The sequence below is a fragment of the Aspergillus uvarum genome (genome assembly GCF_003184745.1).
Source record: "Aspergillus uvarum CBS 121591 unplaced genomic scaffold BO82scaffold_42, whole genome shotgun sequence".
Classification (NCBI taxonomy): Eukaryota; Fungi; Ascomycota; class Eurotiomycetes; order Eurotiales; family Aspergillaceae; genus Aspergillus; species Aspergillus uvarum.
In genome coordinates this window covers 154982-180137 of record NW_020291339.1, presented here as the reverse complement: position 1 = coordinate 180137, position 25156 = coordinate 154982, and the positions used below count along the sequence as shown (strand labels likewise).

At 51.7% G+C, this 25156-nt stretch overlaps 13 protein-coding genes, 1 non-coding gene and 1 pseudogene across 15 annotated transcripts in view; 11 read left to right on the top strand and 4 right to left on the bottom strand.

Moving 5' to 3' along the window:
• BO82DRAFT_384845 (tRNA wybutosine-synthesizing 3 family protein) overlaps positions 1 to 159 on the top strand; it is a gene marked incomplete at its 3' end in the record, with an annotated part of 1816 nt that extends 1657 nt beyond the window's left edge. Inside the window, exon 3 of the mRNA XM_025638130.1 lies at positions 122 to 159. Within this exon, the coding sequence (XP_025490040.1) occupies positions 122 to 159 (38 nt within the window). The remainder of the gene's footprint in view (positions 1 to 121) is intronic.
• Positions 160 to 487: 328 nt separating this feature from the next.
• Positions 488 to 2072, bottom strand: BO82DRAFT_246489 (uncharacterized protein; the record flags this gene model as incomplete). Its single annotated transcript, XM_025630829.1, has 5 exons — positions 488 to 910; positions 1059 to 1367; positions 1423 to 1485; positions 1538 to 1945; positions 1995 to 2072. Coding segments are annotated over 5 exons (1281 nt in total), but the record flags the coding sequence as incomplete, so codon positions are not given.
• Positions 2073 to 3259: 1187 nt separating this feature from the next.
• Positions 3260 to 4339, bottom strand: BO82DRAFT_124202 (actin-related protein 2/3 complex subunit 4 family protein). The gene is made up of 5 exons (XM_025629911.1): positions 4120 to 4339; positions 3874 to 4041; positions 3521 to 3805; positions 3425 to 3469; positions 3260 to 3371 (listed from the first exon to the last, which is right to left on the bottom strand). Exons 1-5 carry the CDS (start codon positions 4120 to 4122, stop codon positions 3363 to 3365), a joined length of 510 nt encoding a protein of 169 aa, XP_025490038.1. The 5' UTR covers positions 4123 to 4339; the 3' UTR covers positions 3260 to 3362.
• Positions 4340 to 4414: 75 nt separating this feature from the next.
• Positions 4415 to 6475, top strand: BO82DRAFT_339509 (ubiquitin-specific protease UBP6). The gene is made up of 3 exons (XM_025633482.1): positions 4415 to 4493; positions 4564 to 6186; positions 6240 to 6475. The coding sequence occupies exons 1-3, from the start codon at positions 4478 to 4480 to the stop codon at positions 6299 to 6301; spliced, it is 1701 nt and encodes a 566-aa protein (XP_025490037.1). The 5' UTR covers positions 4415 to 4477; the 3' UTR covers positions 6302 to 6475.
• A 179-nt stretch (positions 6476 to 6654) lies between these two features.
• On the top strand, positions 6655 to 7857 carry BO82DRAFT_356038 (PaaI family thioesterase). The gene is made up of 2 exons (XM_025635612.1): positions 6655 to 7110; positions 7251 to 7857. Exons 1-2 carry the CDS (start codon positions 6841 to 6843, stop codon positions 7626 to 7628), a joined length of 648 nt encoding a protein of 215 aa, XP_025490036.1. The 5' UTR covers positions 6655 to 6840; the 3' UTR covers positions 7629 to 7857.
• Positions 7858 to 8205: 348 nt separating this feature from the next.
• On the top strand, positions 8206 to 10901 carry BO82DRAFT_339502 (putative MFS drug efflux pump). Its single transcript, XM_025633481.1, has 8 exons — positions 8206 to 8566; positions 8640 to 8718; positions 8775 to 8833; positions 8888 to 9044; positions 9102 to 9481; positions 9544 to 9916; positions 9970 to 10100; positions 10291 to 10901. The coding sequence occupies exons 1-8, from the start codon at positions 8411 to 8413 to the stop codon at positions 10702 to 10704; spliced, it is 1749 nt and encodes a 582-aa protein (XP_025490035.1). The 5' UTR covers positions 8206 to 8410; the 3' UTR covers positions 10705 to 10901.
• Positions 10902 to 11548: 647 nt separating this feature from the next.
• On the bottom strand, positions 11549 to 12634 carry BO82DRAFT_287923 (SGF11 family protein; the record flags this gene model as incomplete). The annotated part of the gene is made up of 2 exons (XM_025631598.1): positions 11549 to 12475; positions 12569 to 12634. The coding sequence occupies 2 exons, from the start codon at positions 12632 to 12634 to the stop codon at positions 11549 to 11551; spliced, it is 993 nt and encodes a 330-aa protein (XP_025490034.1).
• A 966-nt stretch (positions 12635 to 13600) lies between these two features.
• BO82DRAFT_356035 (GNAT family N-acetyltransferase) lies at positions 13601 to 15063 on the top strand. Its single transcript, XM_025635611.1, has one exon. It carries the CDS (start codon positions 13696 to 13698, stop codon positions 14839 to 14841), a length of 1146 nt encoding a protein of 381 aa, XP_025490033.1. The 5' UTR covers positions 13601 to 13695; the 3' UTR covers positions 14842 to 15063.
• A 655-nt stretch (positions 15064 to 15718) lies between these two features.
• BO82DRAFT_124132 (uncharacterized protein) lies at positions 15719 to 16672 on the top strand. Its single transcript, XM_025629910.1, has one exon. It carries the CDS (start codon positions 15867 to 15869, stop codon positions 16485 to 16487), a length of 621 nt encoding a protein of 206 aa, XP_025490032.1. The 5' UTR covers positions 15719 to 15866; the 3' UTR covers positions 16488 to 16672.
• BO82DRAFT_t225 lies at positions 16518 to 16589 on the top strand. Its single transcript has one exon. It is a non-coding gene; the product is annotated as a tRNA-OTHER (tRNA).
• Positions 16673 to 16985: 313 nt separating the features above from the next.
• BO82DRAFT_t226 lies at positions 16986 to 17077 on the top strand (annotated as a pseudogene). Its single transcript has one exon. The product of its transcript is annotated as a tRNA-OTHER (tRNA).
• Positions 17078 to 17499: 422 nt separating this feature from the next.
• Positions 17500 to 18886, top strand: BO82DRAFT_356034 (3' exoribonuclease family protein). Its single transcript, XM_025635610.1, has one exon. The coding sequence runs from the start codon at positions 17654 to 17656 to the stop codon at positions 18812 to 18814; it is 1161 nt and encodes a 386-aa protein (XP_025490031.1). The 5' UTR covers positions 17500 to 17653; the 3' UTR covers positions 18815 to 18886.
• Positions 18887 to 18923: 37 nt separating this feature from the next.
• Positions 18924 to 21011, bottom strand: BO82DRAFT_124128 (aspartic endopeptidase). The gene has a single exon (XM_025629909.1). The coding sequence runs from the start codon at positions 20902 to 20904 to the stop codon at positions 19033 to 19035; it is 1872 nt and encodes a 623-aa protein (XP_025490030.1). The 5' UTR covers positions 20905 to 21011; the 3' UTR covers positions 18924 to 19032.
• A 122-nt stretch (positions 21012 to 21133) lies between these two features.
• cyp1 (putative peptidyl prolyl cis-trans isomerase (CypC)) lies at positions 21134 to 22161 on the top strand. The gene is made up of 3 exons (XM_025635609.1): positions 21134 to 21225; positions 21279 to 21320; positions 21396 to 22161. Exons 1-3 carry the CDS (start codon positions 21193 to 21195, stop codon positions 21807 to 21809), a joined length of 489 nt encoding a protein of 162 aa, XP_025490029.1. The 5' UTR covers positions 21134 to 21192; the 3' UTR covers positions 21810 to 22161.
• An 890-nt stretch (positions 22162 to 23051) lies between these two features.
• Positions 23052 to 25035, top strand: BO82DRAFT_314245 (putative Rab geranylgeranyl transferase escort protein; the record flags this gene model as incomplete). The annotated part of the gene is made up of 4 exons (XM_025632505.1): positions 23052 to 23125; positions 23187 to 23305; positions 23367 to 24383; positions 24577 to 25035. 4 exons carry the CDS (start codon positions 23052 to 23054, stop codon positions 24909 to 24911), a joined length of 1545 nt encoding a protein of 514 aa, XP_025490028.1. The 3' UTR covers positions 24912 to 25035.
• Between the last annotated feature and the right edge of the window lie 121 nt (positions 25036 to 25156).

Sequence of the window (25156 nt, the reverse complement as noted above, 5' to 3'; positions counted from 1 at the left end):
AAGCGATCAGTCGGAGCTGGTTGAAGGTGGAGATTAACAGCATTAAAGAAGCAAAAACATGTGGGAAAATCAACAGATATTAAGGTTTTGGCAGAAATAAAAAAAAAAAAAAAAAAAAAAGGAAACAAAAACAAAGAGAACGATACATTCATAGCTTAGAGGCAGTGTACCCGTGTAGCATGCGCTCTTGAACTGATAGCACTTCATGAACTGATGCTCTGAAATTCGTGCAGAGAAAAATCAACCAGTAATAAGTCCGCAAATACAAGCTGAGCAGAGAGACGCTAAAAAACCAAGGGGAATAAGGGGAATCTCGTAAATACAAAGACAAATATGTCGACCTAGATTATGGATGGGCCAATATGCACCATGCACGATACGCAAATCCAGATCCAACCAGTGCAGTAGAGCAAAGTCAAAAGCATTGCAGTTGATGGGTTCTGAGCGCTGTATTTCTTGAACTTTAGTGATATCAATCATCGAAGACCGGGACATTGACTGGAGAAGATCTGGTGAAGCGATGTCCGGGGAAGCCACCACGGCCTCTATTACCCGAATGAAGAAGCAGCCTGGAATTCCAAGGGTTGTCCTCAATGCCGCTGTAAGAGTAAGCGCGCATGTGCCATGAGTCACTTGCCCGGCGTAGAGGAGGCGAAAACACATCGTACTGGGACAGACTGTCTGTGTCTGGTGACATGCCGCTGCTCAGAGTGCTGTGACTTCCAGAAGACAGCTTTCTTCCATGGGGGTTTCTAGATCCGCTAGATAGAAGATCGAACAAGATGTTGGTCTCCTGACTGATCGCATCCTGCCAGATCGTGCGCTTAGCGACTTCCTCGGGCCATTCAAACCAGATCGGACCAAATGGCGAGATGAGGCTGACATTATCCGAAGGGAAGTTGTTGGGGAGCTCCGGGTGAGACATGGCGTGGATTGAGCCCTTGGAAATCAAGTCGACAAGAAACTAGATTTAGAGTCAGAACATAGGCTGCCACCTTGGGAGTGCTGAAAGTGAGGGGAATAAGAGGTCTAGAAGAGTAGGCTCCCACAACACATACCTTGTAAGTGTGCTCATCGAGGTTAGGCATAGTAGCCAAGGTGTCAAAGGGAAACCATTGACTGATGTCAGATAGCTTATTCAATTCAGCGAAGTTTTCTGCGTTGACACACAAGGTATATCTCTGGCGTTCGTTGAAGCCTGGACATTCGAGTCCTGCACGAAGAAGGTCATTCAAGAGGCGCTGATCCAGGCCCACTGTATTCGCTCTGCTCATACGAGTAAGAAGAGCCAAAACCTGGCGATTGACCAAGTCAAAGAGCAAGTTACGATCATGGACCGTGTAAAGATCAACGGCATACCAGGGGAACTGAATTTCTGTGTAAGCAAATCTACTTTGCATGATTCTGCCCAACCCCACCTACCTTGTAGAGGGTACTGATAGTGGACTCATATGTACGCTGAGGACATTTGGTACTGAAAGGAGACTGGCGATGGTCAGGCTTCGCAATCAATGAAAATGATCTCGGGGATGCTTACTCTGTGAGGCATCTCTGCATGGCGAATAGCACCGATAATCTCCTCGCTGGTGAAGAAGCCAGCAAAGCCCGTTGAATAGGGATCATTGTTACGGAGAACAGTGGGCATACCTACCTGCCAGTGGACACACTTTGCACGAGGGAAGAGATCGCGCAGCAGCGCATCCTGAGAACTAAGTTCGACGTCAACGTGTCTGTTCCCCAAGCGAGGCGGACGGCCAGTTTCCTGGATACTGTCGATTCTCTTGACGGTCTCTTTAGCATCTCCTGGTGTCGCAAATTCCACGTAACAATCCATTGTCTTCGCAGTTGAGCGCTCCATTATAATGTGGACGGCTTGACCCGAGCTCAGGCGAGACTGGCGTCCTACGAATTGTAGTATCTCCTGCTTGGTGATAGAATAGGGAATCTGTTCCGATTTTAGATGTGTGCTTCTGAAGGCATGAATGGTCGCTTACATTGGATATCTTCATAACGCCTGCGGCTGGTGGCTGTTGCAGGAGAGTAAGACTGCCGATCGGCATCTCATCAGGCAAACCACCCTTCGCAACGGCCTTGAGAATATTCTGAGCCTCATGTAGATGGTTCCCGACGACCACAGAGGAGTTCCGACGATGGGCTAGAGGTGAACCAGCCACTCCATATTCGAAACGTGAGTGACCCAGTGGAACTGGGGTAGGTGAGTTTGAAGAGTATGGTGTGAGAGACAAACTCCTCATCTTCGCACTCAGCAAATCTCCACAGCCCGACCGGGAGTCGAGCGCCAATTCCCCAGTGAGGCCGCTTGAAAGTCGCCGGCGACTTGCAGAAGGGGAGAAGAGCTCGCTGGGTGAAGCCATATGGTCATTGTAGTGATGCTTTGGAGTAGCAGGGGGGTTGATATGACCAGACTGCGCCATATTGATATGTAGTCAAAAGAGGGATGTGTAGAGACAAAGATGACAAGATATGATGAGATGTGCAGAAATGAACTCAGACTGGACCCCGGTTGAGTTGCTTGGAGAGCAACCATATACAAGTTGCGCAGCCGCGTTTCATCTATTCACATCAGGTGCTGAAGCGCAGCAATGACCACAGCGTGTTACCGGACTGCAAGAAAGGCTCTACTGAGATACACCAAAAATCAAGGGTGCTCCTTATCTTGTTCTGGCAGATCTGATTTGTATGTCAATAATCAGAGGCAGGACAGTGAGTAATGCAACGGTCAGATAGAGGGTATTCAGAGGACCATGTGAACAGGAACATAGTGTAACGGCTCGATAAGGTTCCTTTGAAGTAAGACATACAAATGGAAGGTCCTCAACCGCAAATACCATATAACTTTAAGCTATTCAATGCCATTTACAGCAGCAGGATCATTCACTAGTACGCCAAAGCGAGCTCGGGGAGAGGTAGCATCGCCAAATTTTCTGGTCATGCTTGGAGATATTCACTGACCTACCGGCTAAATAGGCATCAATCAGTCATGGAAGCAGCCAAAAAAAAAAAAAAAAACCCATAGCGCTCAAGCCAAGTTAACAAGCACCCGATAGATGCGCCCAAGACTTCTAACACGTCAGTGACATATGCCCGTGCGGCGCGTTTCTGGTTTTCCATATCTACACTTGTCAGTAGAATCATACTGGATGATTCTGGAAAGAGCTGTCTATGCGCAACATGGGCACAATTTTAGGGATGGAATGACGACTGGAAATTTGTAAAAGGAACAAGCATAGAAGGAACACAGCGATTTCCCAGCACCAGCCCAGATCGCCTGTACAATGATTGCTCCTGGGAAAGGAAATCTGATTCATTCAGAACAAGAAGAGTGGCATTAAAGCATACATTTAGTCGAACTGTGATGCCATGTTAGGGGTCTTCCATCGTAGTGCTTAGCCTGGATGCTTACCGGTGTCAAGAACGACTCAGCCACGAAACGGGCACGGGCGTTCAGCTGCAGACCATTAGCATGAGATTGCCACGTGATAAGGAGCTTGAAACTTACGAAAAGCTTCATCTCCGAGATTTCCTTGTCCACTTCCTCCATAAACTCAATCACGAAATCCACAATCTTGTGTTTCAGCATAGCCTCGGTATGGAAGTTCGTGATAAGGAACGAGATATCATAACCCTCCACCGGCTTCCTCCGGAGAATCAGGAACGCATCCGCGCGCTGCGTTAAGAATCTCGCGAATTTATGCACCAAGATATGTTCAATTTCATCGGCTTGTTTGACCTTTAGGGACACGCGGACGGAGTTGACCGAGGGTTCAATGAAGGTGCGTTCGTCCTATTCAACAACAAAAATCGCATTAGACAAGTACAGTATCGACACTAATTTGGGCCAAGAGCACGTACAGAATTCCGAGAAATGACCAATGGGTTGAGCAAGAGCTCAGGAGAGCTTGCTGCTTCGATCTCTGGCACATTGTGCCTCTCCGAGGTCTGGCTAGCGAAATTGGAAATAGCGAGCGCCGCCGAAAGTGACGAACGAACACATTGAAGATACGGCCGGAGACTCGTGCTCTATTGTAGCGTGTATGAGCATCCTATCATAGACACAGCCCACTACTCTAATTGTAGTGCTCGGGATGTAGCGCTCACCATTGTGACGTAGTTCCAATGCTAGATCTCTGTTAAATGAATCAAAATGAAATGGCCTCACGAATTGTGAACCTTTATATGCTGGAAAATGTGGAGCTTGATGCTTCGTAGGAGAATAATTCCGCCTGTTGTTGTTGTCGCTTCAGTAAAGGAGGCAGGTGATGATGCTACCTACTCAGCACTCAGGAGGGGCGGTCCCCGCAGGGCGGTGATGCAGCCTGTTGTCCATTGCCTCACCGCCTGCCCCACCGCCGCCGCGGAGTTAACTGACGCAGTCATCACCCATTGCCTCATCATTGCCGTCAGAGCTTAGAACTCATCAATTGTTGCATCTCAGATTACAGTGAAGCAAGCTAAGATGGCTTCCATACCAGGTGCGTCATGAATCTTGAGAGATTACAATCGAACTTCGAGTTCCTCGTCCAGCTGCTGACGCCATGACAGTGATAATCAAACACCAGGGCAAGCGCCACGAGGTCGAGCTTGATCCTTCCCTGAACGGTGAAACGCTGAAGTACCAGCTCTTCTCCCTCACCGGCGTCGAACCCGAGCGACAGAAGATCTTGGTTAAGGGTGGTCAATTGAAGGATGAGACTCCGTTATCTTCTCTCAACGCCAAACCAGGGCAGACGTTCATGATGATGGGCACACCATCTGGTAACCAGGGCTCTGCTGACTTGGGCCGACCAAAAGAAGTTATGAAGTTCTTGGAAGACATGACGGAAGCAGAGGCTGCCAAGGCCGAGGGTGCAACTCCTGCCGGCCTACAGAACCTTGGCAATACTTGCTACCTCAACTCTACCCTTCAAGCTCTGAGGGGCGTCCCCGAACTTCAGGAGGAATTACTCAGGTATCGACCCACTGCGGGCTCTAGCGGGGGCTCCAGCCTTGCAGGTCTTAGTAGCCTCGGTCTAGGAGGTCTGGGTGCTTCGACAGATCTTACTGCTTCTCTTCGGGATTTGTTCAAACAGATGTCTGAGACGCAGGAAGGCTTCCCGCCACTCATGTTCCTCAATGCACTGAGAAATGCCTACCCCCAGTTTGCTCAAAGAGACCGGAATGGGCATGGGTATGCCCAACAAGATGCTGAAGAGGCTTGGTCACAGATTGTGACACAGCTCAGGAACAAGTTGGTTATCAAAGAAGGCGAAGGGGAGTCTGCGACGGAGGTGTCGTTTGTGGATAAGTATCTTGCTGGACGGTTTGAGTCAGTGACGGAATGCGACGACTCCGCAGCCAAGGAGGTTGGTGAGAAGCCTACTGAGAGCACGGATGTGTTTTACAAGCTCGACTGCCATATTGGCAAGGAAACAAATCACCTGAGCGACGGTATCATGGCCGGTCTCGAGGAAAAGATCGAGAAGCACTCCCCAACTCTGGACCGCGATGCCGTTTACACAAAACGCTCTCGCATTGCGCGCTTGCCCAAGTATCTCACGGTGCATTTTGTTCGATTCTTCTGGAAGCGCGAAACGCAGAAGAAGGCCAAGATCATGCGAAAAGTTACATTCCCTCACGAGCTTGACGTGGTCGACTTCTGTACCGAGGAGCTGAAGAAGCAGCTTATTCCTGTCAGGGACAAGGTTCGAGAGATCCGAAAGGAGGAAGTGGATGTTGAACGGGCTCGCAAGCGCCAGAAGCTTGCTCATCGCCAAGGAGAGGAGAAGAACGAAGAAGGCGAATCCTCGAGCATGGAGCCCATGCAGAAGAAGAAAGCAGCCGAAGAGCGCAAGGATGATAAGGACGAAGCCATGGCCGACGTATTCAAGACCGACGCCGAATACGAGGCCGAGAAAACCGCATCGATCCTTGCTGCCAAGAAGGAATTGTCCGCATTGATCAATCAGAAGCTTGCAGCTGATGCGGGAGCCAACACAACTGGTCTTTACGAGCTTCGTGGTGTGATCACCCACCAGGGTGCCAGCGCTGATAGTGGTCATTATACAGCCTATGTGAAGAAGCAGGACAAGGACAATTCTGGCAGCGCTGAAGGCAAGTGGTGGTGGTTCAATGACGAGAAGGTGACCGAAGTGGACGGAGAGAAGATCGAGACTCTCGCTGGTGGTGGTAAGTACTTCCATTCAAACTGTCTCACATTAGTCTCTAACATGGCCCACCAGGTGAATCTCACTCTGCCTTGATCCTCCTGTATCGTGCAGTGGAAATGCCTCGTGAGGACTGAGCAGCCTCTCCGCAGCAGGACATAATGATTGATGCGACAACTACACCTCCATAGATGACGAACTGAATTGATACTTAGCTTGGCTGTTCACCAGAGCAGAATACATTACTTCCCAACAAATATCCTTATCCAGGTCTTGGTACTGCCGCCGACCACAATATCGCTAAAGATTCCTCGTCTTCTTGGACCCTTCCTAAGTCATTCTAATTTGTAACCAAGTAGAGCGTACACCAAGCCATGTGCTGTATTCCTATAGGTGCATGTAGCTGTAATCGCATCACGTGACTGATACTCGCGCTCCTCTTATCTAATCACCGATCCTCCGCATTGGAAACGAGCTTCCCAGCAATGCACTCGTCGCAACTCCAATGCTGAGCAGTATGTTCCGTCTACATAGAGTCTGCCTATCGCAGGCGTCTCACCTTACGACCGGATCACAATCAGTCGCATGCTATGCGCGTGCGAACACAAGGGCTTTGAATACCGCCGCCCAGCCATCGTTTCTCCGATCGTCGCGATGGCCGCGACGATTGCTCTACATGGCGGTCTTCGGCACCTGTGGCGCAGCCTTCATAGGCAGCTGGATGGATGAGAATGTCTCCGCGCCCGCCCTACCAGGCACGCTCGAGGATCAGGGACGACTCGAGGCGATCAATTCGAAATTCGAACACTGGCTGCCGATCGTGCAGAGGTTGCGAGCGAACCCCGACTACGTGGAGGCCGATGTCTACGGCAATTTCTCCGAGGACGAGAAAACGCAAAGGCTCACCTCCGGTCCGCTGCGAGGGAGTAGAGGAGTAGGACTTCAGGTACGTTGCTTGTCCGACCCCGCCTGAGATGATACAACGATCCAGAACAGCGCTAGGAACGCAGTGAAACATCCATGCGTTTCCCCGGCTTGGAACTTGGCCTGGTTGGACCGTGATTCTTTACTGACGGCTGAGTACAGAGGGTCTTCTACAATGACAAGGAAAAAACGGCCGTCAATGTCGCATACCTTGGGCCGGGTCTGGAAGGGTGGCCGACCATGGTCCACGGAGGAGCGCTCGGTACGATCATTGATGAGCATCTAGGCCGTGTCGCAATCCGGAATCTCCCCCAACGCACCGGAGTCACTGCCAATCTCGAGCTCCAATACCGGGCACCGGTCTTTTCGAACAACTTCTACACATTCCATGCCACTCTGGATCAGGAGAAAAGTACGGAGCGCAAAGCTTATGTCCGGGGCGAAGTTCGTGATATGGTTGGGAAATTGTGCGTCGAGGCCAGCGCACTGTTCGTCGTCCCCAAGAATTACAAGCTCCGTGAAGATGGGGAGCGCTTCTAGCATGGCACAGTGGCATGAGCCTCGCTTGACGGGACGACGCGAGTGACTGTGTCACGGGATTCGTCCACACCGGGTAGAATTAGAGTTTCGTCAGTTCGCTTCTTGTCCATAATTATTTCAACTGAGTGTGCCTCGGCTTAATGTCCATTTCGGGGCTGTATACGCGACAGACAAACAGACAGACAGACAGATCTGGTCTACGGAGCCATTGGAGTATTCCAAGTTGTACAGTACCATGCTTGTCTACGCAATTATCGCAGCATCCGTAGCGTAGCACTGCCAATGAAGCTTGTACCATGTGGGCCTTTCAAGCTTTCTTTCAAGTGGCATCGATTTCTCCGCAGGGCCCGTTCCCCGCGATTTCGCCCCCCGCATTTTTTCTGGAGGAGGAAGGAGACTAGCATTTTCATTGGAACCAAGCGGTCAACTCCGGTCGGGTACAGGCCGTGTAACTCCACCACGCCTATGGTAAAACTTGTCAACTTCCTCGGTTGTCACCCAAAGAGGTAGCATCTCCGCTTGTCCATATCCCCTCCAAAGGATGCGCGAGGAGTCATGACGGCTACTACTTCCGCTATCTACACCCACCGGGTATCTGAAGGGTCGAGGCCCGGTGCTGTCTGTTGATCACTGTGGGCGGCCATAACCTATATAAATTGAGATCACCTTGCTTTGTCTGACTAGAATCTCCTCGGATTCGCATTTCCGCCACTGGCTGCGCGGTTTTCGACCTAGTCGTTGTCAACCTTCTCCCCAGTCTCTTTCCTTCTACATTAAGCGCGATGGACGTCGCAGTCCAGCGCAGCCAAGCTGGCGTCGACGAAAAGACAGCAGCACATTCATCTTTCAATGACAATGTCGCGAGTAATTTTAGCCACCGGGAGGTGGCTGGACGGGACTCCAATGAGGAGGACATTGAAGGTGAAGTGAAGGTGCCAGTGCGTAAATCCTCACCTCAAGGAAGCAAAGACTGGCTGGATAGGGAACTTGCTGATCTTGTACGACTTTTAGATGACATTTCGTCGGTTCATGGGTTTCACTGCAATGGCGTTCTTGTGGACTGGAAGTCAGATTCCAGTCTACTTATTCGGTACGGCTACGCTGATGCCTATCCTGCGCTGAGTCGCTGGTTTAACATCTCGCTAGGAGGTATCCCACCTTATATCTATAGAGAAATCGGTGGGGCAGATAGATGGGTTTGGTTTGTAAGACTACACCACGATCTTTGAGGCATCGTTCATCACTGACTAATATCATAGGTCCTGGCAAATCTTCTTGCTCTCGCTGGCGTCTGTCCTTTCGTCGGATCGCTGTCGGATTTGATCGGTCGTCGATATGTTGCCATCATCGGAGCCTCACTCATCTGCATTGGTATGATCGTGAGTAGTACAGCCAACACGATGAATACATTTATCGGTATGTTCACAAGAGAGTGTTCACTTTTCACACTGTAATACATCTAACAACTTGAAGCCGGGATGGCAATTGCAGGAGCAGGAGCAGGCGTCAATGAACTGACTGCGCTAGCTGCGACCTCTGAAATGGCACCAACCCGACAGAGGGGCAAATATGTGGCAGTATTGATCTTCTCTATCTTACCGTTCTGTCCTTCGGTACTCTGGGCCCAGCTCATTGCAGCACACAGCAGCTGGAGATACGTTGGCGCATTCTGTGGAGCATGGAATGGATTTGGATTATTGGCCACAGCTCTCTTTTACTTTCCACCACCTCGAGTAAACTCCGAAGGATTAAGCAACGCAGAAGTCATCCGTCGTATTGACTTTGTCGGCGGATTTCTCAGCATTTCCGGTCTCATCGTTTTCTTGGCTGGCTTACAATGGGGTGGTTACATGGTAAGCGCTGCATGAGATAATTCTTCGCACAGTTTTTCTAACCATCGTCTCTACGTTTACAGTACAGCTGGAAAACCGCCCATGTCCTCGTCCCGCTTATCCTCGGTTTCATATTCCTCGTCCTTTTCGCTGTCTGGGAAGTCTACGGCGCGAAGTATCCCATCTTCCCAAGTCGCTTGAAGCAAGAAACCTGGACCCTGGGCTTGACGCTAGTCATCACCTTCATTTCCGGAGCGAACTTCTTCTCCGTCCTCATGTTCTGGCCTACGCAGTCGTTCAACGTCTACGGCCACGATCCTGTTGACGTGGGTGTTCGCAGTATCCCCATCGGCTTCTCCATCCTGATCGGTGCATGCATTGTGTTATGGCTGCTGAGTGTGCTTCGCGGCCACAACAAGGAGCTTTTGATCTTGAGCAGCGTGCTCATGACAGCAGGTCAGTCCTCTACAACCAGAATGCAATCTTGTATAAAAGCTGATCTCCACCAGGCTGCGGCGCCCTCTCCATTGGCCGACTCGACAATCTCTACCAACTATGGGGTATCCTTGTCCTTGCGGGCCTAGGGATCGGCGGCATCGTCGTTCCAGCATCCATCATGACCACCATCATCTGTCCAGATGTAAGATCGCCATAGCTAATCGTCGTTTGTTCTGCCTATTCTTTCCCCGACCCACAATCTTCCCTTCTTTCACCTCATCATCATGCCACCGCGCAGCCAACCCTGTGAAAATTCTCTCCTACAAATCACCCTAGAATCCCTCCAACAAGCCAGACCAAACCCAACTAACACCTCACTCCTCCTTTCATAGGACCTAATCGCCACCATCTCCGCCCTAACCCTCTCGATCCGCGTGGTCGGCGGCGGCATCGGCTACACAATCTACTACAACATTTTCATCTCCAAGTTCGTGCCCAACGCGGAGCACTATATCGGCGGCGTCATGATGACACAGCTCAACATCACCAACCCACAGTACATCGCCGAAGCGATCCAGCTGACGGGCGCATCGCTCCTCGAGGAGCTCGACGCGATTCCCGGGATCGCCGGCAACCCCGCGGCGTACGAGGCGGTCGTAACGGCGGGTCAGATAGCGTTCGCAGAAAGCTACAAGTGGGTGTATTATGCCAGCATCGGGTTTGGCGGGGTAGCGATCCTGGCGGCGTGCTTCCTGGGCGATGTGCGGCGGTATATGAACGATCATGTAGCGGTGGTGATGCATTAATGCGCAACAATGGAACGTCTACAGGGGAAGGAAGGCGTATGGCTGAGGTACATACCGCCTTATGACAATGATACCTTGACACATGATGGTTTTATGAAGGTCAGGTCGGGAATGGTCACTTCTTTTGTTTTGAGATTGGTTCAACCCTGTACATAACTACAAATCAACCCTACACATATAATATACCTTTGCCGGAGAAAGAGAGAAACCAGATGAGGACGAAGATCTATATCCCAATCCTCAAACGTGGGAGCATGGATTTTACCAAAATCTGGCCCACCAAGAACCAGACCCCATTTATCATACATACATACAAAGTTGTTTGCAGTGAGCAAGATCATCTATCCCTAAACAAATTCCGACGAGGAAAGAGGAAAAATCAATAACCCAATAACATTTCAGACGTTCACCCGAACGGAAAAAAAACATAACAAAAAAAAAAAAAAAGAAAAAAGAAAGTATGAAGAAGAGCAAGGCACAGCGCTGATCATGTCCCAGAGACTTTTTTCTTTGCTTCTCGTGCGAGTGAACTCGATGGTCCTGAAGTACTGGGTTCTTTCCCGCCTATTGACGCCTTTTCACGATGCCGGGTATTTACGTCAAAAAAATAGTAAGTTTGGTTTCGGTATGGCAAATGGAGACTGTTATGTCCAAATGTCTCGGGTTTTCTTTTTGCGATGCAGAAAGGAAGGAGTCTTGCCAAGGATGAAGGGGGGCTGGGGGCAAAAGTAAAGAAGAAAGGAGGTATGTGAGGTGAAAGTGGTGGGGAAGAGGGGTAAAATGAACAACAGGGATTGGGATTATAGGACATAGAGGGAAAGAAAGGTGAACCCCTGCATCCCTGTCAGGAATTGTCCCCGTTGGCTTCGCTTTTGATATCGGGTTCGCCAAATGCATCATCTGCAGCGGCCATGTCCGGGGTTAATCCGTTCTTGAGCTTGCTGCTGGGAGGGGTGGGCTTCTTCCCCGCCAGCTTCTTCGGAGCACCGAGTTTCTTCTTCTTGTTCATAGTCGGCGGGCCATCGTCGTCAATCAGGGGCCGTTTGGGCGGAGCAGAGGTGGGCGTGCTGTTGCCGGTGTTGATGTTCTCCAAGGGGGTCTTGTTGCGGCCACCCAGTGGTCGGCCGGAGATGCCCAAGCAGCGGTCCAGATGCTGCGCCACGCGGGTCACGACAAAATATCTTGGGCAGTTCGGACACTTCACCGTTGGGAACGATATCCTTTCCGGCGCAGCCTGCTTGAAGGAGCCGTCGGGGGTCGTGGGTGGGCTCGACCCGGGGGTATTCGAGGTGGTGACTTGCTTCTTCTTCTGAGGTTTTACCTTGTCCGTCACGAATGGGTTCCCGTTGACGTCGTGACCAGGTTTGCTGATCGTCGGCTGCTTCTGGCAGTACTCGCGGTACGGGTCGGGAGGGGCACGAGCCCCGACGCCTGTCACAGGGTACAAGAGGCGCGGCAGCCGGCAATCAGGACAAATGATATCCTTGGTGGTTTGTAGAGGGTTGCCCTTCAAGTAGACCTTGCCCTCGTCGAAGATGGCCCCGTCGGTTTCCACACGAATGTCCTTGAGTTCCTCGAAATCGAGATCGCCTGGCTTGAACGCAGTGGTCGGTTTCCCGCTTTCTTCGCGACGCCTGGTCGCCTCCTCATCTGCCTTCTGTCGGGCAGCAACGACCGCGGAACGCATGCGGGAAACCTTCTCATCACGGTGGACTTTGGCGACTATGTCATGGATGATGTTGTAGAATGTGTCATTGAGGATTTCACAGGTCTGCACTGTATTAGCACTGTGTAGATTGGAGCGCAACTAGTAGACAATGATCTGCGCAAATAAAACGTGAGTCATGATGCTTGAGGTGCTTACTAGTTTCGCTATCGTCCCTGGAGGGAAAGAGGATCCCCGTTCCTCAGCCCCTTTTGACTCGCCCATCGTTGTAATTTGTGTGTTCTGAAGTGCCGATTGTTAGACATTGCATAGCTTGAAAGCGTGAGCTACACGAGAGGAGAACACCAAAACAATAGCAGCGGCAACCATCAAAAGTGCGCCGCTCGGTACTACCGTCTCTCACAATAATATTGCTTGGTGAAATAAGAACGTTCCCATAACGCTCTGTCAAGGGTGACTGTCATAGCCACAGTCCGAACGTACCTTGATACCAACGGATCCTACTCCAATTTGTGCGCTTGGCTCTCCCCAAAGGTCGACCAGTATGGCAAAGTCCGTCTTCGTGCAGAACAAAGCCCCGAGAGCTTTGATGTTATAGCTTCATGCAGGTTGTATGTACTGTTTGAGCGAGTTTTGATCCGGAGTTCTTTGGTCGCCGACGGATGCGGATCAATTGGGATGATGTCGTAATAGACAGTCGAGTGTGTGTTGGTCGGATCTGACAAAGCTGCAAAGGAGGGTAGGTCTATAGAAATACCAGCCGATTCAAAAGAGTATTACGCGAAAAGGAGGATAGGTATTGTCCATTTGACTTTCAGTGGTGACGGGCGTTCATTAACTGGAGGCGGGAAACTAACTGCCTGCGCACGGTAGGGAGAATCAGCGGACTGCGCGCTACGGCCGTCATCCCAACATGGAGTGTCCACTCACCTGGATACCTGAGAATATGATCATATATATATAGCAGAGAAGCTAGTCGATGGTGAGAACAGGCCAAAGAAAAGGCCAAAGAGCAAGCGACAGGCGCGACACCAGGGGCAATCCTGGATTTGAGGGGGGGCCGTGGAGAGAGAGACTCTTTCGGCGCTGGCCTTTGCCTCATCCAGCCCGGTCCGACTGCCCGATCTTATCTTATCGCATCTCCGCGTTTTCCTCGTCCACCGCTTTGAATCGCGCGTTTCCCCTCTTCAGGCGTCTTTCCCCTCCTTCGTTCTCTGCTCATTCTCTCGTCCTTCCTTAGATATATATCCCTATGCTGCTATAAACAGTTGTTGACTCTTAGTTTTTACTTTGCACTGCTTGTAGCATCTCACTTCCTGCCAGGCATGGCATACCAATTCTTCGCAAAGGCGCATCAATCTAAAGCGCCTACCTCTCCACCTTTGTCTGCCCCTCAGGCTTCAGTGTCGACATTTTCTTCCTCCAAGCCCGCGCATTCTCGACCGCCGGTATACCCAGCGACCCGTCTACCTTCGTCCTCATCTTCGAACGCATTCTCACTCAACTTGCCCACCCGAGTGCAGCCCCCTTCTTCCAAGGACACGCCCTTCCAGCCGACCGCGTATCCCCATCGCATAGCATCAGGCCACCCCACTCCGCACCCGCACGTTACGGTCGAAGTCGTGAGTACAGCTCACATACCCTCTCTGACTCGGATCACGGGGTTGCTGCTGCCTATCCGCTACCCGAACTCATTCTACACAGCCACGATCACTGACCCCGTGATCGCGTCGCTGTCCCGCGTGGCCATTTACCATGATCACCCGGTGGCCGCAGCGCCCGCATCCACCAATCTCAAGGCACCGACAACCGGCACTGACAAAGTCATCGGGGGGATACGCTGTCGGCTGGAGCGACTGCCTTCCGCTACCGCGGAAACCCTGCAGGCATGTCACCACTCCCAGCAGCAAGAACCGACCAACCTCTACATCCAGACTCTTCACCTTCTTTCTCCGTATCGAGGCTGTGGAGTCGCAGCCTCACTTCTGAACTCGCTACTCTATGCTTCCTCGCTTCCCTCTGCGTCTTCGAGTCTAAAAGCTCCACCTCAAGTCTCCGACCTGGTGAAACATTACAACATTCGCACTGTCACGGCACACGTGCACGAAGCCAATGAAGACGGTCTGAAATGGTACCTTGCGCGTGGCTTCCAATTAGAGGACGGCGTGGTAGAAAATTACTACCGCCGCCTGAAACCTTCTGGGGCCAGGATCGTCAAACTCGTCCTGCAGTGGAACGATGACGAGCACGTGCATGTGGAAAGCCAGGTTCAGAACAGTCTACCATCTTCCACTCTGAAGCACAAGCCAGTCAATGAAGACGACGATGAAGACTGGGAGAAGGTCGAGGCAGAAGACGAGCAGGAGGACCATGGAGTGCAGCCAATCTTGGATTCGGAATCCAAGCTTTTCGAAGCCGACGATAGCCTAAATAGGAAGCGCAAGGCTGAAGATGATCACGCAAAACGTTAGCCTGCTACCGCCTCAGTTTTTTATCACCATGGGCTTCAAGTCTCGTCGCGCATTGCATCATTTGGACATTTTGTTTTGAAATACTATGGATACCCTGTTTGCTACCTGCATCATACACTATATAGAATACACATCTTCTACCTGGGCTGTGCTTCATGGAATTGCCTATCCACCTCTCATGTCGGATGCATCCATACTACCTGAAGTGATTTGTTTTAGAAGAGAATTTTGAAATAGGGTCAAGGCTAAATAAATACCAGAGCCATGTTAGGCCTCCCAATATCACAATCGTTTCCCAGAAGACATTAGTGATGGAGGTAAAAGTGCCTTTGGACCCTGAGCCACTGAGTGCGCCGAGAAGATGGTATCCCTCATAGCTGAGAGTCATAGGAAACATACTGACTTTTCTTGAAAAGTACCCTAAAGTAGCTACACATACCCATCATGGATGGGTGATTAACATGATGAATGTGATCCTCGGCTGTGGCAGGCAGTTCGTCTACTACATGTACCTATCTGTTTTGGTGTTCCACAGCCCACAACCCACAACAACTCACAGCCTGTTATTTTTCTACGGTGGACTGCACGGTCCAGACCCACCATCGCCTATATAAAAGAGCATTACGTCCCGCCCCACCCCGCCTACGAAAGTCCCGCCTTGTTCAAAATGTTTCATCGCCCTCTCATCTCTCCCTGCAACTCGACTCTTCCCACAACGATCTCTTATGATGAATATTACGGCATTGCCTCAAGAACGCTTTACATGCGCCTTAATCTTGTATCATGAACACTAACACTCACTTCGAAATTGACTTCTCTTCACAGTGCATCCACTGCTACACCTGGGCAGCAGACAATCATGAGACGCGTCACACTGGCAACAACCAGCCGGTGTGGTGTAATGGGTGACTATACACCTCGGGCCATGACGTCGGCAAATTATTTCTTACCTTGTTTCACTTCCGCCGCCGCATTTGCCAGCACGCCTACTATTGGGATCATCACTTCAGCAACATTTCGCTGGTATGGGTAATTGGAAAACATTTAAATCCAGGGGTTTTTGTTGGAGAACCACCTGGACCATTTTCCAGTACCTGGCAGGCTTTCTTTTCGTTTCCTGGGGCCTTGAAATCGTACGCCTGCCACGATATAAGCTAGAAAGGATAACTCTATACCAACAATCGCCGATGTGGTGTAACTTGGAAAACATCCCGCCCGTCCTAAGGAGATCTGGTCGAGCCCCAGCACTGGCACTTTCTTTTTTTCGCCCTGCCAAATTGTTTAGCTACGATCGGTATATGTCTCAAGTTCGAGCGCGTCGCCTTCGGTCGTCCGTATGGTGCACCGGGTTGGCAGCACGCCCTCCCCAGCTGGCTGTCTGGGTTCGAGTTCCAGCGGCGGCGGCCTTCTTCTTTTGCTCGGTCCTTCGCAGCTTCCCAGAAAAGCGGTATATTCTGAGACAACCACGCGGATTTGAATCACAGGAAAGAGCGCGAAAGATAGCCAGGTCAGTGTCGCTTGTTGCCCGCACCCTCACTAAACCAGTAAACACGCATGAGGGCGAGCTTTGTGCCTTCTCTGCAGCTCGCACCTGCAACGAGTCCGCGCTCGAGAGCAAGGGCCGTCTAGGCGGGGGCCCGACTTAGGCTACCAGCATCGGCAGCCGGCTCACAATCGCTGGGGTGGTGTAACTGGTAACACGCCTCTCGTCATGAGAAGAGCTCTGGGTTCGAATCCCAGCCTTGGCAACCTTCTCTTTTGGCCTCTTTTCAGCTTTCTCTTCGTCATCAATACGCGCGCGAAGCCCTCGAATGTCAAAAATCAACATTGAAATCCGAAGACACTCATTCTTTTCCTTGCACTTGCTTCAACGCTCCTGCCTTGCAATTACGATGCTTACAACGTGGATATCTGGGCAGGAAGGAGGAAACGGTGGAGTACGCGTGGTAACTCTTTGTGGTCTGCAGAAGGCACAATCAGGGTCTGAACCGCCTAGTCTCGTATCGAGTTGAAGGTCTAGTCGAAATCGACACAAAATCGGCACATTGTGTCCATGCCATTGCCTTCTGCGCATGCTTTGGGAGCCCTTTGACTCATACCTGAGAGGCAGGTCATGAAGATTTGGCCGTGTACTGTCAATGAGACCCGGGGTGGTGTAGCGGAAAGCACGGCAGCTGCGTTCGGGATAAACCCATCCGTACCATTACAGGCCTGGGTTTGAATCCCAGCCCCGGGTAGTTTCTCTTTCTCGGTTTCTCTTATTCCCTGCTCCCGCTGTCCAGCAAGACGTCCTTTCAAGCTGCGAAAAAGCATAGGATAGCGAGATCAAGAGTAGGTGTAGTTTTTAGCACTATTGTATTCTGGTAACTTCATAGGATCCACTCAGGCTATTTAATGACGATGACAAAACTACATATCCCCCAACAGCTTAAATTCACAAGAACAAGATATCCTAAGCTGGATAGAGCAAAGAAACACCTTAATTTACCTGAACGACTGATGGCAGCAGTCAATATCATCGATCTACTATGAGCATAGCGTACAAACTAGTGCCGCTATCAAGGCTTAAGCAGCTGGAGCTCCCCTTCACCGCCTCGAGGGTATCCCCACAATTCTGCCGCCGAAAAATGCAACGCAGTTTGAATCCACCGACGAACCTACGAACTTTCACGTACACAGCAACAGAGTTGTTTCAAACCAAGCGCATCATCTCTTTCCAATTCTCCTATCCAATCTTGAGAAATTATCAACGCAAAGCCGAAGCATCAGATCAATAGCGAAACGAGCCTCTCTACCATTTGCGAACGGAACAATGGCCTCCTCAGCGCCACCCCCAGCCCTTACCCTCCCCCCGTCGCAATTCGCGCGCCTCCAACCTCACGCCTACCTCCTCGCGCACCTCTCGCCGCCAGCGTCGAGCAACCAACCCTCCCTGCGCGCCAACGGCCGCCAGCCCGCGCAATTCCGCCCCACCTCGGCCAACACGGGCTCGCTCACCCACACGAACGGCAGCGCCGTGGTCCGCGTGGGCGACACCACCGCCGTGTGCGGCGTGCGCGCCGAACTCCTCCCGACGAGCGACATCGCCTCGTGGAGCGTGTCGCACGCCTCGGCGAATACTGCCCACAAACGCCAGAACACCACGACGACCACCAAGAATGATGCCGACGCCGAAGAATCCCACATCCAAGACCTCCACCTCCTCGTGCCGAACCTCTCGCTGAGCACCGGCTGCGCGCCGGGCTTCGTGCCGGGCGCGCCGCCCTCGGCGCTCGCGCAGTCCCTGTCGCATCAGATTTTGGGGTTGTTGCACAGCACCCGCTTGGTCCGGGCGGAGGATCTGCGGGTCTGGTATCAGGTGCCGACGTTTGGAGGGGATGAGGAGATGGAGGTTGATGCGGATGCGGAGGAGGGACAGAAGGGGAAGAACGATGGAAAAGAGATCAAGGCGTTTTGGGTGCTGTATATCGATATCATGATCGTCTCGCTGGCGGGGAATGCGTTTGACGCGGCGTGGGCGGCGGTGCTGGCGGCGTTGCGCGATACCCGGCTGCCGCGCGCGTGGTGGGATGCTGATAATGAGATGGTCGTGTGCTCGGAGGCGGTGGCTGAGGCGACGAGGCTGTCGTTGCGCGGGTTGCCCGTCGCGAGCTCGTTCTGTGTGTTTGAGGCGGATGCGGCGGCCGGGTGGCGGGCGGTCATTGTGCCGGATGCTGAGGAGGAGAAGATGATTGAGGAGAATCAGCGCAGGGGTATGCAGCGGCGGTGGGTCTTGGCGGATCCCGATGGGTATGAGGAGGGGTTAAGTCAGGAGCGGGTTTGTTTGGTGGTGGATAAGGAGATGGGGAAGACGGTCATTATGAAGATGGAGAAGAATGGTGGGTGGGCGGTGGATGGGAGGGAGTTGAAGCACTTGGTGGATATTGCGGCAGAGAGATGGGAGAGTGTGAAGCAGATCTTGGAGCAGTGTTGAGGTTTTCTTTTTCTTATTCTTCTTATTCTTCTTAACTTACATGAAAATAGCTAGTGTTACAGTAAATGATACCAAATTCGTTGTCATCTCTTTTCTTATTGCTTTCTTCTTATTCCGTAGTGGTCAGTGATGTGATATTGTAGGGTAAGTCAACAAGCACCAGCAACCAGAAGCAACGAGTCCGTAACTCCACCAATGCATCTTATTCAACAGTTCTTTCAAGAACTGGTTGCGCCTGCATGTCGAGGACTTCGCCGACGACGCTTGGTCGGGGGCTCACTGTCACCCTCTGCGCCCACAACCGACCAGTTCTCTTCGTCTGCCGCACTCGATTTACTGCTGAGCGCGGGACTCTTTGGCTTGACGGCTTTCTTCGCCTTCTTAGGATAGAAGAGGGATACTGTAAACAACTCGAGGTCTTTCGCTTCCTCTTCTTTGTCACTGGACGTGTTGGAATCTTTATCATCGTCATCAGCATCAGCATCATCACCTCCCGCCTTCTTGTCCTTTTCCCCGGATGTTTCACCACGGCTGCTGTCGGGGTTCTTGCAATAGGAGAGAATGCGAGAAAAGAAGCCCAGATTCTCTTGGTGTTCGGGATGCTCCTTCTTGTCCTCTGAGTTCTCGTCACTCTCCTCATCATCCTCGTCCTCCTCACTGAACTCCCACATCTCACCAATTTCGTTTCTGACCAAGGCAGTGCCCCACAAAGAAATCAGGACCCCGGGGACAAGGTACAAGAGCGCGGGCTGAGGGTGATCGAAGATCTGCATCACCACCAGCGTCGCAATCATCCCCAGCAAGTATCCCACAACACTGGCCTTGAAGTACGTCTTGGGGAAAGAGCGAGCATCGTAGTATGGGGGCTGCAATTCAGGCTCCTTTGGTGCCACGGATCGCGTCCAGAAGCGCTCTCCCCAGCCTCCAGTAGCGGGTTGATATATCGGCTTGGTGAACTCCACTCCATTGCCCTCTGCCCGAGCCTTCTGCAAGCCCTTCCGTTTGTAGTAGAGGTAGAGGTCAAAGCGCAGGGCCAGCCCCACCATCATACCCGGGATGATAATGTCACCCAAGCCCAACATAGCCAGCGACACGGTGTCGGGGGCTTCGCCAGAGATCGGAGGCCGCGGGAAGAGAAGCTTGATGGGCACGTCGAGTTTCTTAGCGACGGTCACCATCAGCGGGGTGAAGTAGACGAAGTAGATGTCGTAGAAGAACAGGGATCCCAGGATGAGCGATCCGGTCACGAAGGTCGACGGCGACATGAACTGCAAGGTACCGTAGCAGAAGCTGAAGCCCAAGAAGTTGGTCAGCCACCATGGCTTGGTGACGAATGTGAAGTAGCCGATCGCGGGCAACGCCAGGAGGGTACTGAGGAGATCCAGCATATCCAGCCAGATCTCACCACGCACGAGTCGGTGCACATGAACGCGAAGCTTGGCTCGCCAGTATAACGTGCTGCGAAGTTTCCAGATCGCAGTACGTGCGGCACCAGGCAGTGGGATTCGACCGAAGACGCCGGGGAGGGGAGAACGCCGACTGTCTGCCGATTCAGGGCTGCTTGGGACGTCTTTGGCGACGATGAAAGCCTGCTCTGAGGGTTTGTGTTTCCAGGTTCGGCCAGCGGAGCTGTATCTCTTTGGGAAGACGAAGGATCTGATGACAGAGAGAAAGTCTTTCAAGAACGCTATAGCGAAGAAGAGCCCCATCTGCGAGAAGTAGTAACCAAGGATTTTGTTCAGCGTCTCAGCTCCTTTGTATTTGATGAACAGATACAGTCCTCCAAGTGTGAGCCCAGCTGTGAGAGGGAACATCAAGGCGTCGCTTGGTGCCAGACCCTCCATCTTGTGGCCGTTGCTTTTGTTTTCCTCCTCCGACTCATCGTCATCCGATTCGTACCCGGAGACTTGTGTTTTCTTGGGGGGCTTCGTGGCCGACGGCGGCTTCGCTAAAGATGCATGCGCGCCAATGTAGATAGGAAAGATCGCGGAAAGGAGGAGGTGGCCGTAGGTTGGGAGAAGAGGCTTGATGAGGGTAAACTGATAGACGACCTGGCCCAGGATTTCCGCGAAAGGGCTGACGTCGTCCATGGTGGCTGCGGAGGCCTGGAGCAGGGGGGAGTTGGCAGAATTATGGGATATGCTGCCTATGTGAGGAGGCGAAATGGTTGTTCTGAAATTAGGGGCAGAAAGTGCTCAAGCCATAGCTGTTGAAGCAGTGTGTATACCAGTATTTTGGGATGCGGTCATTGTTCCGCGTGAATATGCAATGCCAAGGCCGAATCTTCACTTTCCCGCCGCACCTCCACCTTTGCATGTCCCATCCTTCCCCTCCAAAAACTCGCATATCAGTACTAGAGTACTAGCTTATCTTTCACAATGGCCACTGATGTAGCATTCGATACGAGCATGGTATGTCTATGCGGATGCATTTCCAGAGAGTTCAAGCTGCTAACAGGTCCCAGGGCTCGTTCACTGTCGAGCTCTACAATGCGCATGCGCCCAAGGTCCGTCACAGAAAGACTAAGCTCACTACGCACACATCAAGGTTCTCCTGAGCTGACTCATGCCATGCCATCTAGACGTGTAAGAACTTCGCAACCCTTGCGCAACGAGGATACTACAACGACGTCATTTTCCACCGCATCATCCCCAACTTCATGGTTCAGACTGGCGACCCTACCGGCACCGGAAGAGGAGGAAGCTCCATCTACGGCGAGAAGTTTGAGGACGAGATCAACCCCAATCTGAAGCATACCGGAGCTGGCATCCTGAGCATGGCGAACAGCGGTCCCAACACCAATGGCAGTCAGTTCTTCGTCACGCTGGCACCGACGCCGTGGCTGGATGGAAAGCACACTATCTTCGGCCGCGTCAAGAGCGGCATGAGGGTGATCCAGCGCATGGGCCTCGTGAAGACGAATGGCGAGGATAGACCGATGGACGAGGTCAAGATCATCCGCGCCAGGGTCGTGGAAGAAGGTACGGACGAGTGAGATCGTTGCGGGGGAACATCGAATACCGCGAGGCAGATTGGGTCATAGAGCTCCGTCGACACATCCCATCGATGTCTACTTCCTGCCAGTGGAACGAAGGACGGCCTTCGGGCCGTATGGAGGTCAGGATGACCAGAGCTTGAGAAGCATCCTGACGCCGGTAACCACGCTATTGGCGGCGTCACGCACAGCACTGACAGCCATATTTCTGTGCCATCACGGCGATACATGGCTCAATTGTTGGGTTACAGAAGCTACAGCTTGCTATCTGCGAAGGAGAGAAGGTACACTCATGTAGTTCGCAGACAAACAGATGATTTTAGATGAGTGGAATGTATCACTACAAAACGAACCGCTTCCATCAGATGTTACCATCCAGAGCAGCAGATACAGAGTGAAGATTTTTCTACCACTCCTAATAAGACAAGGACCAGTGAAGGCTTGTCCGTAGACGACATACTGCTACGGTTGAGACAGCAGTAAGCCTGTGCAGAGCACTAGGAGTGGTGTGAAGAAGAAAGAAACCAGCATTGTGGGAGAATTGCTCCTTAAGTGGTTCTCCCAGATGCCGCCTAACCGTATCAGGTGTAGTGCTTTAGCTCGCGGCCTTAGGCATATATCTTCCATGCATGATGCAACGATGCATAGCTCCTCTGGTATAAGGAGTACAATGTAGTAGAAAAGAACTTCCAGATAGGTCTGGAGGAACTCTCTGGGGGTTGGCACAGAGCCGGGCTTGATTTCGAGGAGTACAGAGCTCGATTGATAGCGCTATGGCTTTCTTTGTACGCAAAGTATATCTCCAGCATTACCTATCCATTTATCCTAGCTCCTTATCTTTGTCATGTATTTAACAGGATAGCTGGTGAAGGATATCGTTAAGCAGGCAATAACTTACTTCTACAGACAGCTTAAAATCACCTAGGTACTCGATGCGCTTGGATTTGTCGCAAATGTCACCATGGACACCTAGAGCGGGTCCAGTGATGCGCCTCACGTGATCCACCATGGCGGGTCATGTATTTCTTCGCGCGTCCGTCGGTTTCTTTTTCTTCCTAAAAAAACCTACTCGTCCTCGAGACGAATGGTTTGGGTTGCACCACCCATGGGCTGGATATTCCTGCTACAAAGGTGTTCAACAGCTTGTCATCCAACGTGACGGCAGCTGGTTTTGCTCAACACACAACACTACAGCACTAAGCCCCTCATTCTAGCTTTGTATGCTGCCAAGTCATCATCGCAATGGAGTCACTAGCGGATACGCCGTGGGATGTAACAATCTCTGGCACTGGGCTGGCCCAGTCTCTCCTAGCACTGTGAGTTCTATTCAATGAAGGTGCTTGTCAACTGCATCGCTGACTGCTGGGTGCTTGACAGGGCCCTGTCTCGGTCGGGTAAGAACGTCCTGCACGTTGACAGGAATCCCTACTACGGGGGCGCCGAAGCTGCATTTAGCCTTCAGGAAGCCGAGGAGTGGGCCAACAGAGTCAACAGTGGTATGTCCATCGTTCTCGAGCTACAATCTGAGCACTGTCTGACGGGTATGGATAAGTGAAGAGACTGGCGACCACCCTTTTGAAAATGCTAGCGTACGCCTAGGAGATGGATCTCCCGAGGTCGGTACACAATTGTCCGCCTCTCGAGCATACACTCTCTCGCTGTCTCCGCAGCTTATCTATGCCCGCTCCCAGTTGCTACCCACCTTGGTCTCGTCCAAGGTTCACCGACAGCTTGAGTTTCAAGCCGTCGGCAGCTGGTGGATCCACAGACCTGGAGATAGCGGTGACAAGCGATTGTATCGCGTCCCTGGCAGTCGCGAGGACATATTTGCGGATGACATGATCAGCGTGAAGTCGAAACGAACTCTGATGAGGTTCATTCGTCATATCGGACCGTCTCAGCCAGGTGCTGATGATGCTGAGGGGGAAAGCTCGTCGCTGGAAGACGATGTTGGTGATGCATCCTTGACGGATTACTTGACAACTAGATTCAAGGTGCCGGACGAGCTGCATGCACCGTTGCTTTCCCTCTGTCTATCGCAAGCCTCTCCACAGCAAACGTCGGCTCGATTTGCCGTGACTCGCATCAAGAGGCATTTAGCCTCGTTGGGTGTCTATGGCTCTGGTTTCGGAAGTCTCGCGGTCAAGTGGGGTGGTGGCTCTGAGATCTCTCAGGTCGGATGCCGCGCCCTTGCCGTTGGTGGTGGTGTTTATGTTTTGAACACCGGCATTCAATCGTTGGAACTTCCTGCCGAGGATACCACGAGTGAAGATTCTCGCATTCAACTGCTGCTATCCAACGACGAGGTCATCAAGACCAAGTTTGTTATTGGCTCCAACTGGGATTTCCCTAAAGCAGCTCGCTTGTCTTGTGATTGTGACAGAGTAGCCCGGTCCATCTCGGTCGTTTCGTCTTCCCTCGAGAGCCTTTTCCCGGCCACGGCGGAGGGCGGACCGGTCCCTGTTGGGGCGGTTGTCGCTTTCCCTGGTGCTTCTCTTGGGCGGGCTGATAATTCGCCTCCGGTCTACATTCTGGTTCACTCTAGCGAGACAGGCGAGTGCCCAACAGGACAATGTAAGTTGCCAATTCTTGATTCCCTCCCGCCTTTCATACCCTCCTGCTCTTATGATGACTTATCTTCAAAACTTATCTACATTGCCTGATCACTGTTGATGCAAACTTCACGAAGACTGATAAAGAGCACCCTACATTTTTCTTGTTTTCTGCTGCATGATTGTTCACAACATCTTGCTAATATGTTTCTCAGGTGTTTTATATGGTAGCATTAACATGCCCGGGTCCGATGGACAGGCCTTGATCGATAGTGCTGTACAGCAGCTTCTTGAATCGGCCGGGGGTCCCAATGCGAAAGTTCTTTGGTCGCTCCGTTATACTCAGTGGGGACGAGGCGAGACCCGCTCCGCTCAGCCTGCCAACTCACCTGAGCGTATAATCCGCCTTCCACCCCCAAGCCTTGACCTGGCTTTCGATGATGCCTTGATTGACACGGTCAAGGAGACCTGGCAGGCTATCATGGGAGATGAGGCCACCGATCACGAATTCATGACGTTCGAGGATCGTGAGGGTGCTTATGAGGAATGATGTAGCTGTAAATGCTCTCTGTATTACCACAGTGACGATCCGACGAATACACTTAATGATCATAGAGCTTTTGCCGATAGACCTGATAATCCACAAGTTCACTCTGAATGTTGATTGCTTGGTGACACATGAGCCGTCTTCCCACTCTGTAGCCGATGTACGACCTTGGATTACCTTGTATCCCCTATCTTCCAGATGTCATATGCAGCCTGGCAAAGCGACAAGCTCAGCTAGTGAAAGCTTGT